The sequence below is a fragment of the Erythranthe guttata genome, chromosome 8 (assembly GCF_056151865.1).
Source record: "Erythranthe guttata isolate IM_541 chromosome 8, IM_541, whole genome shotgun sequence".
Taxonomy (NCBI): domain Eukaryota; kingdom Viridiplantae; phylum Streptophyta; class Magnoliopsida; order Lamiales; family Phrymaceae; genus Erythranthe; species Erythranthe guttata.
The window spans coordinates 19918263-19927604 of NC_142540.1; the positions used below are offsets into that span (position 1 = coordinate 19918263).

Genomic DNA, 9342 nt, shown 5'->3' on the forward strand with positions numbered 1-9342 from the left:
TTTTGCTTTTTGGTCCTTTTGCTTTTCTTTTCTTTTCTTTCCCTCCTCAGAATTGTGTCTGCTTTAAATCTTTATTCTGTTTGCCGGTGGTGGTGGGGGGGCTGTTGAGTTAGTTCATGAACATATCATATGTTATTTGATTTGTTTTTCAATATTTGGTAGAGTACGAGAGTGCGATATTTAATTCAGCCTTTTACAAAAGCCCGTAGGTATTATACTCGGCCCGGTCCGTCGAGTATAGTCGGGCGTGGCATTTTATTTCATAATATTTTTTTTAGATAGTAGGGTAAGTTACATATTTCTCCCTCGAAATAATAAGGTACTGTTTGCAAAAGTTTTTATAAATAGATTATGAATTTTTTTTTTCTTCTCATAATCTATATTATTAGAAGAAAAATATATATTATTAGAGGCTGCACTTTGACCAATTTTTTCCTCAATCTTCGAAAAGATTTTATTTTATTATTATTAGTTTATTTTAACTTTTTTTTGCAGGAAGAAAGGAAAAATTAGCAGTAACTGCAAGTCTGCAATAAACATTTATTTTACCCGGTGAAGCATGACGGCAATAAACAACCAAAAAACGGTGAAGCATAGAATAAACCGCAATAAACAACCAAAAATAGCAAATATTTGATAGCCCTTTAGAAGGAATGTCTAGCTAGTTGCCGTAATTTTCGAATCTATTTTCTTTCGATAGGTCGAGTCGAGCTTAAGCTCATTTCTAGTTTTTTATGAGCTCATGAAACACGACTTACGACTTTTCTTTTTACTTCTATTTTAGATATAAGTAATATATATAATATCTCTTTTTATTTTTTATTTAAAATAAAATAATATATAATTATAAAAATTAATAACATTGATTAAAAAAAAGAGAGCATATCAAAGAAACCTGAAGTCTATAACTAATAATAATATTGCAGAGAGTGTTTTAGATATCAAAGAAACAACAACAAAATTACAGAAAAAAACACTTAAATAAAATTAAAAGAAGACCCTCTAAAACTCACCAAATTAAAAAATTCACTCCAAGAAATTCTCCATAACATCGTTGTACATCCCCGAATCATTCCTGTACTCCCCCTGATTATTATTATTATTGTTATTGTTATTGTTATTACTATTATGCCCCTGATGGTTGAGCGAAGACGAAGAAGAAGAAGTCGCCATTCTCGCGGGCAAAGTGAAGCTCCTCTTGTACTTCCCCTCCTGATGCATCTTCCCATCCAAGCTCAAGAACTCGTGATTCGGATCCGCCGACCCGCCGCCATGCATATCCTGGCCCGTATCCGTTTTCCCGTCCGGGTTGAACAGTAGCTTCGCCTCGTCGGCCCGGCCCGTTAGTGCGCTGAAGAAAGACAGCCCGTTGGGCCACTTGATGTCGTTTTCGTAATTATTGTTGTTGTTGTGGTTGTGGTGGTGGTGGTGGTGGTGGTCTTCGGTGGAGTGGTGGGGCATGAGGAACATGTGTGCGGCGGCGGCGGCCGCGGCGGCTTCGTGGTCTTTTCCGATGAGTCTTGATGACGAGGAGTGTTGTTGGAAATTCGGCGACGAGAGCATCGTGGGCCCCGCCGAGGGGGACGCTTGCCTCGGCCCCCAGTTGAAGAGGGGCGGGGGCGGCTGCCCCCGGAGGGGGAGCGACGGGGGCGGTTGCTTTAGGGGGAGTGCGGAGGGAGACGAGGCGTTCGTTCGGGTGGAGGAGAATAGTTGGGATAGGTAGAATCCGGATTGATAGCCTAATGACTCGAACGTGTGTCTCATTCTCAGCACAAAATGCAGATCTTCTGGTATCTGTTTTATTACAAAAAAAAAAATCAAGATTATTCGTCGGCGAACAAAAATTTGTGTATAATATGTCGTTTTGGCATATCGCGCAGAGATAAGTATGCATGGATTTATAGTAAACAAAATATAAGAATTACTAAAATACCCTTGTCATTGACTGATTCTCAACTAATTGTGTTTCAATTAATGAAGAGATGATAAAGGGTAAAATTGTAAAAAAAATGCAATTAATGTATCATTGAAATTCTAAATAGATAAGTAATTTGGAAGAAAAAAAAAAAAAAAAAAAAAAAAAAACCCCAAATGATAAATAATTTGGGATGTAGGAATTAGAATTTCAATCTAGTAATTCAAATTGGTATAAATTTTTAAATAATTTTGTCAAAATAAAATTGGAATTATATAGGAAAGGGGAACTCACAATCTTGCAAGAACCAAGCTGCAGAAGGCCATGTCCAGCTTGAATAACAGCTATAGTCTGGTCAATAATAAATAAATGAATAAATAAATAAAGCAATTAATGTTAATAAATGTATTTTTTTAAATACAATAAAATAAAATCAAAATAAAAACAAAAGGAACAAACAGTTGTAAGAAGTGGTAGTGATACAGACCTGAATGCCTGACTCAAACTGCTCAGTCCACTCTTGAGGTAGCTGCAATTAATGCAAAAAATAAAAAAAATAAAAAAATCAAAGAATTGGTCTTTTTTTACTTACACCAATCAATCATTCATTCAATCATTTCAATCCAATAGTTAGTTTTTATTCATGAGAACAATTATTGAGACATAAAGTCCACTATAATTTCCCACCCTCTACTCTATGTAAACGAGTCGAGCTCGCCAGATTTTTCGAGCAGTCATATTTAGCGAATTCGAACTGTAGCTCAAGCTCATTGAGTTTCCAATTTAGGAGCTCGAATTCGAGCTCGATCTTGAGTTGGGTCGAGCTTGTCGAGTTCGGGTTCATTTCATTTTATTACATAATCTTAATGTTATTTAATTACTTATAAGATACTAAAAAAGTTACACTAATATTTATTTTATATTTTTTTGTATGTATTTATTATTATATAATAGTTATATTTATATTAAAAAAGTATGGCAAATTACAGTTTTCATCCCTTAAGTTTGCACCGATTTCATATTTGGTCCCATATGTTCACAAAAAATACATTTAATCCCTCATGTTTCAACAATTTAACGTTTTTGTCATTTCCGTAAATTTACCGTTAGTCTGTCAGTTAAGTCATTGATGGGCATAGGCTTGATTCCGTTATTTATAACGGAAAATTGACGGGAATGACTAAAAATGTTGAATCTTTGCAACATGATGGACCAAATGTGTTTTTTATAAACATGAGGGACCAAATATGAAATCGGTGCTAATGTGAGGGACTAAAACTGTACTTTTTCCTAGGGAAAAATATAGCTGTCCCTCAAGTTTGCACCGATTTCACATTTAGTCCCCATGTTCACAAAAAACCACATTTGGTCCCTTATGTTGCAAAGATTCAACACTTTTAGTAATTACCGTCAATTTCCCGTTAAAACTAACAGAATGAAGCGTGTGCCCATCACTGCCTTAACTAACGGACTAACAGTAAATTGACGGAAATGATCAAAATTATTAAATTATTGGAACATGAGGGACCAAATGTGTTTTTTTGTGAACATTGGGGACCAAATGTGAAATCGGTGCAAATTTGAGTAATGAAAACTGTAATTTCCCTATATATAAAAAGCTCACAAGCCGATCCATGACCTTATGAACAACTAAGGGCATGCTCGAACTTATGTGGAGCTGACTCGGCTGATTTACACCCGTAAGCCCTACCAAGAATTAGTACAAACACTTATTGTCTATTTCACTTTATTTTATTTTTTTAAAAAAGTAATTAATTAGGTCAAAAATCAATTTTTAAATGTGGTGGTTAATCACAATCAATTAAGGTAAAAATAAATAATAAAGAAAATAAAAATTGAACATACAGCATCAAATGAACTCTGCCAGTAGTTGGAAATGTTTGGCTCACACTCAGTTGGCTCCTTGAACACCCATTTATGGCATTTATCTGAAGCAACCTTCCCCATCAATCTGCATCCCATTAATTAAATTAATTAATAATAACTAATTACCAAAAATCAAATCAAATCAAATTATTCAATACTCGATTTCTGACTGTTCGAGTTCGATTCATGTTCAGAGTCGATTAAGTTGCTTATCTTTCAAGATTTAAACACACAAATTTGAAAATTCGATAAAAATATCGGGTTTTTTTTTTTTTTTTTTTTTGGATTCGACTCGACTCGATTAATTTAGACCCGAATTGAAAAAAAGGACCTACCCAGTACCCACCCTTCTCCATAGTTATACAGCTGAATAGACATTTTGCTGAAGGATTTCCTGACAAGATCCTCACCGTCCATCTCTTGATGATGATGATGATCTAAACAATCTGCTACTGATCTCCCTCTGCAGAACCCATCTTCCCACATCAACATTCTGCACCACATAACACCCAAAATTAATTTATTTTTTATTATTATTTTTAAATAATAATAATAATAATAAATTAGAAAAGACAAAAAGAAAATAAAACCTCTGAATCACCACAACCTGTCACTCACTATCCTTAAATCAATATATATCACAAGAACCAAAAAAAAAGAGATTCTTTTTCTTTGTCTCATTTCAAGAAATGTTTTTTTTTTTGCAATTTAAATTTAAATTAATTACTCACAAGCTGCCATTGTCGTCTCCAACTTTGCAACCATTGCCACCTCTAACCCTCCTGCAAAAAAAAAAAAAAAAAAAAAGTCCTTTTAGAGTCATCATCAAAAGATCAAGAAAACGAAAACCCAGATCAAGATTCCACCTTTGAAATCAAGAAAACAAAAAACTGGAAGTAGAGAGAGAAAGTAGAGAGAGAGAGAGAGAGAGAGACATACGGACGAGGACGAATGGTCCAGAAAACAGAGTAAGTCCAGTCGGAATTGAGACAAACGGTTCTAAGGGCCTCGTGAAGGGCCATCATCCCAACTGCTTCTTTGCTTCTGTCTGTTCCTCCTGAGCCCACCATTCTCTCTTTCTCTCTCTTCTTTCTCTCTCTTGCTTTACAAAAGAGTTAATCCCACGGCTAATAACTGAGAAGCAAGCTATATAATAGTAAAAAGATTAAAACTTTGTGTTTTTTTTTAAAGATAATTGTCAAAATATCAACCACAGAGATGGGGAGTGAAGAGGGGTGATTTCTTTTTCTAGCTTCATCTCTTTCTTCAAACTCTCTCTCTCTCTCTCTCTCTCTCACACACACACACACACTTTGAAGCACTATGTGTGGGGGTGATTTTAATTACCAATTACTTGGGGGAAGGAATAGTACAGAGGGGGAGTGAGAAAGTGCGTGCGTATGAGTGTGTGTCAGTGTGTGTGTGTGTGAATTGTTGAGGGTTTGTGTTTTGTTTTATTTCATTGATGTGTGTGTAGTGTGTGTGTGTGTGTGTGTGTGTTTCTTTATAGCTTTTTTCAATCCTTCTTATCAAAGCACCAGCAGACAGCGGGAGAAAGGTTAGGAAGGAAAAAGAGGATGGCGTGGCCCCAATTCCAAATTACCTTTTTGCCCTTCTTGTGTACGTTTTGTTTTGTCCGTTTTTATGCTTATGAAAATTCGGGGTGTATTCGACTCTACATGCGTACATATAATCTAATATCGTTTTTATGGCTTATGAGATCTTCTACACCTAGTGAAATAAATCATAGGATTTTAAACAGTAGATTTATATAAATAACCCCATAAAGCATACGTACACATAGGTGTGTGTGTGTCATTATGTGTAGATCAATAGCGTAAAACTACATAATGTATTTCATAAGGTGTATGTTCTACAAAACCTCGTTTTTACATATATTCGTTCATATGCATATGTATGAGAATGTTAGAGGATTAATCATCTCCTCAGGTAAGGTAAATTACGAAAAAAATCTTCATGTTTGGGTAATTACAATCACCCAATCAATTATAAATTTTCTTACACGTCCGTCCACCCATATGGTGTCAAATTTAACAGAATCTTCTAGGTTCCGTGAAATGTTCTCTAAAACAAAAATGCAATTTTTGATGCACCACAATCTGATATTTCTAAGTCAAGAGACACATTTTATGGTCATCTTGTTTCAAAATGTAGAGTTCGAATGAGATAAAGTGGGTAGAAACGAAAGAATATTGCATATAATCTAGAAAATTCTACTACATTTGACACCGCAAGAATGAACGTGTAAGAAAATTCATAGTTGTAAGTTGAGTGAGGTGGTTGTAATTATCCAAACATGAGGGGTAATTTTATAATTTTAACATCATTTCAGATGGTGGTTGTAATTTAACCTAATTATATAACTTAACTAAATATATTGTATGTTTCAATTTGTACTGAATAATATCATATTTTTTTTATGTAGTCCACCCAATTTTTACTATTAATTAGCCCACACAATCGATAGTCTAAATTAACAATTGTATATTTCGTTGCTCAAGTGTCCTTTTCTTTTCTTTCCCATGCTTCGTACTCTCAGCGTTACTACTTTTGTTGCTTCGACGGAAATTTACTACCAACGATCGAACTCGTCCCTAGAGTTTGATTTATGTTGTTGTATTCACTCGTTTATGTGTTACTTTATGCGGAAAAAAAAAAAAAAATCCCAAAAAACAATTATAAGTATATCCTCTTTTCACATAATAATCATACCATACATCAAAGAAAGCTACCACTTTGATCAATAATAACACTTTAGGAAAGTTTTAACAAATAATTAGCATCTTTTGTTGTTTATTTTTATGCTACTTTTGATCTTGGGCCACAAGGTTAATTAATTTGCATACAAAACCACTTAATGTAAATTATTATACATTGTGGTGAGATGCTTTTTAGCCTAACATTTTCGTAATTAAATGTGTATATATGAATGACTTGTCATCCTTTTAGTAGTACGAGATAAAATAATATAATTGAAGATGTATTAACTATTAAGTGATATTTAATACTAAAATTATTGGTAGTAGTATGAATTAGGTTCACCTTTTACTAATTTTGTTTGACATGATAAATAATTTGGGAAATTAACTAACAAATTTAGTTATAAAAAACAATTAGCAAACAAGAGACACATATATTTAGTTTGATGAACGTTCACCGGTTAAAAATTTTAGGGTAAATTACTGACACCCTTTGAAGTAAAAGTAAATAACTTACAAGTCCTTGTGGTTATGGTAATTACAAATGCACCCTTGAGTTATTTTCTCATCTTACAGATAGACTCTTACGGAGTTTTGAGTAACGCAATCTTAAAGATTTCACGTAATACTGGTTCTGAAATTTCAAATCTAACGCCTAGGGTGGTTAATGTAATATACTCGCAGAGGGGGTAAACATAATATTTTGTCTAAGCTCAGGGGTTTACCCGTCATTTACCAATAATTTGTATATGTTTAATAAAAAAAATGTAATTTGGACAATTCATTGATATCAATGAAATTAGTATAATCTTGCATCAAAAGGTGAAATCTTTCGTCCTTAGGCCCCCATTCCCTGACTCATCAATTATTTGATTGAGCAAATATAAATTATAATGATTCTTCAACGTCCCCTTAGCGCATTCGATCCGGGTCTGGTGCCCTCAAGAAAAAAACTTTCTTTGAACTTAAAATTTTCACACAGCAGATCCTAAGAATTTACACCAACTTATTACCCTTCAAAATCAGTTGAGTTATATCCATGCGGACTGAAATTACTATTATCTAACTGAATACAAAATTGCTTCAAATTATATAATTAATTAATATTAGTTCTGAAAATTGCTTATCTCCTGACATTCACTAATTTAAATATGTACAAACTGGTTGGCTTTACTCTTGTCTGATTTTATTTAATAATTTGGCAAATAAGGATTTAACTTATCTAAGGACAAAGAGAATATAAATATAAATATTACTGAGGGATTTGACCGGGGAAACAGAATCTTTACCAGTCAAAAAAGCAAGTAGCAGACAACCTGACCTCATTATAAAATAAAAATAATTTTAATTAAAAAATATAAAATTAATTAGCATCACATAAAAATGTCAGTTGGAAAGACTTTGGGACTAATGATAATTATTAATTTTTTTGTACGGCCTTAATTATTTAAAAGGTTAAATTACGTCACACCCTCTAGGTAGGTCAAATTACCAAAAATTCAATAATTCTACATTCACTATTAATTATAAATCTTTGGGTAAATTACAAACACCCCCCTGAGGTATGGTCAAATTACAAAAATCCCCCTCTAATTTGGATAATTACATCTACCCCATCAGCTATGATTTTTTCTTACACCTCCACCCTTATGGTGCCAAATTCAACATAATCATCTAGATTCTGTGGAATTTGCTCTAGTTTGTACTCATTTTGTGTAAAAATACAGTTTCCGATGCACCACAAACTGATATATATAAGCTAAAAAACACATATTATGATCATCTTGCTTCATAATGTAGAGTTCGAATTGGATAAAACGGGTACAAAAGTGATAATATTCCATATAATCTCGAAGATTCCACTAAATTTGAGGAGTTGAGGGGTGGTTGTAATTATCCAAACAAGTGGGGTGTTTTTGTAATTTGACCATACCTCAGGGGGTGTTTGTAATTTACCCTTTAAATAATGATTAATCTTCCCAATAGACTTAATTATAGTAGATACTTGCACTCGAGAAGGAAGAGGGGTTTGAATTAAAAAAATAAATTACCACTTAAACTAATAGACATTGCAGAGAAAAAGAATATAAAACAAAAGCTACTTGTTTTATTAATATAATTAAAAGAAAACAATGAAGAGAATATGTGATTAAGGAGTCACGTGAGCACGTGACAGAGCAGTGAGTCGGTGCATCGTTTCTCATAAAGAAAGAGAAGAACCGCACGAATTGCGGGCCACTGTTATCTTTCTCTCTCGGGCATCTCCGCTTTTCGCTCCCAATTCCCACGCGCTTCGAGACGCGTTCATTGTCCAAACTCTTTTTAACTTTTTCCCCCATAAATGCACGTTGCATAACCGGAGAATTATACTTTTAGTCCCTCATGTTTGGTCTTATTCTATTTTCGGCCCTTCTTGTTTCAAAGTGAACAAAGTTTACCTCTAAGTTTCTATTTTATACACTTTTAGTCCATTCCATCAAATGGGAATCAGCAACTAACCGAAAAAACTATTTCAGGGCAAAAATGAAATTTAATATTGTTTTGAGTTAGAAAAGAATATAGGTGTAATTATTATTTTATTTTTGCTATGTATGTTTTAAGGGTTATGTATTTAATATTGTATTTCTTTATTTTGCGACTATTGAAAAAGAAAAAGAACAAAAAAAAAATTAAAATTGAATTGAGTTTCTTCTTTCCGTCAAACCATCTTCTTCCGTGCATGTTCAGCCCCCGCCGACGCCGACATTAGTTCAGATCCGCTCATCCTCCTTCGACATTAATATTATATTGTATGAGATTGAGACATAGGCTTGATTACGT

The 9342-nt window shown here is 33.7% G+C and overlaps 1 protein-coding gene across 1 annotated transcript; it reads right to left on the minus strand.

The window, feature by feature from the left end:
* Positions 1-885: 885 nt before the first annotated feature.
* On the minus strand, positions 886-5440 carry LOC105970435 (protein RICE SALT SENSITIVE 3). Its single transcript, XM_012995257.2, has 7 exons — positions 4742-5440; positions 4534-4584; positions 4149-4295; positions 3782-3887; positions 2403-2444; positions 2210-2266; positions 886-1794 (listed from the first exon to the last, which is right to left on the minus strand). Exons 1-7 carry the CDS (start codon positions 4870-4872, stop codon positions 1027-1029), a joined length of 1302 nt encoding a protein of 433 aa, XP_012850711.2. The 5' UTR covers positions 4873-5440; the 3' UTR covers positions 886-1026.
* Between the last annotated feature and the right edge of the window lie 3902 nt (positions 5441-9342).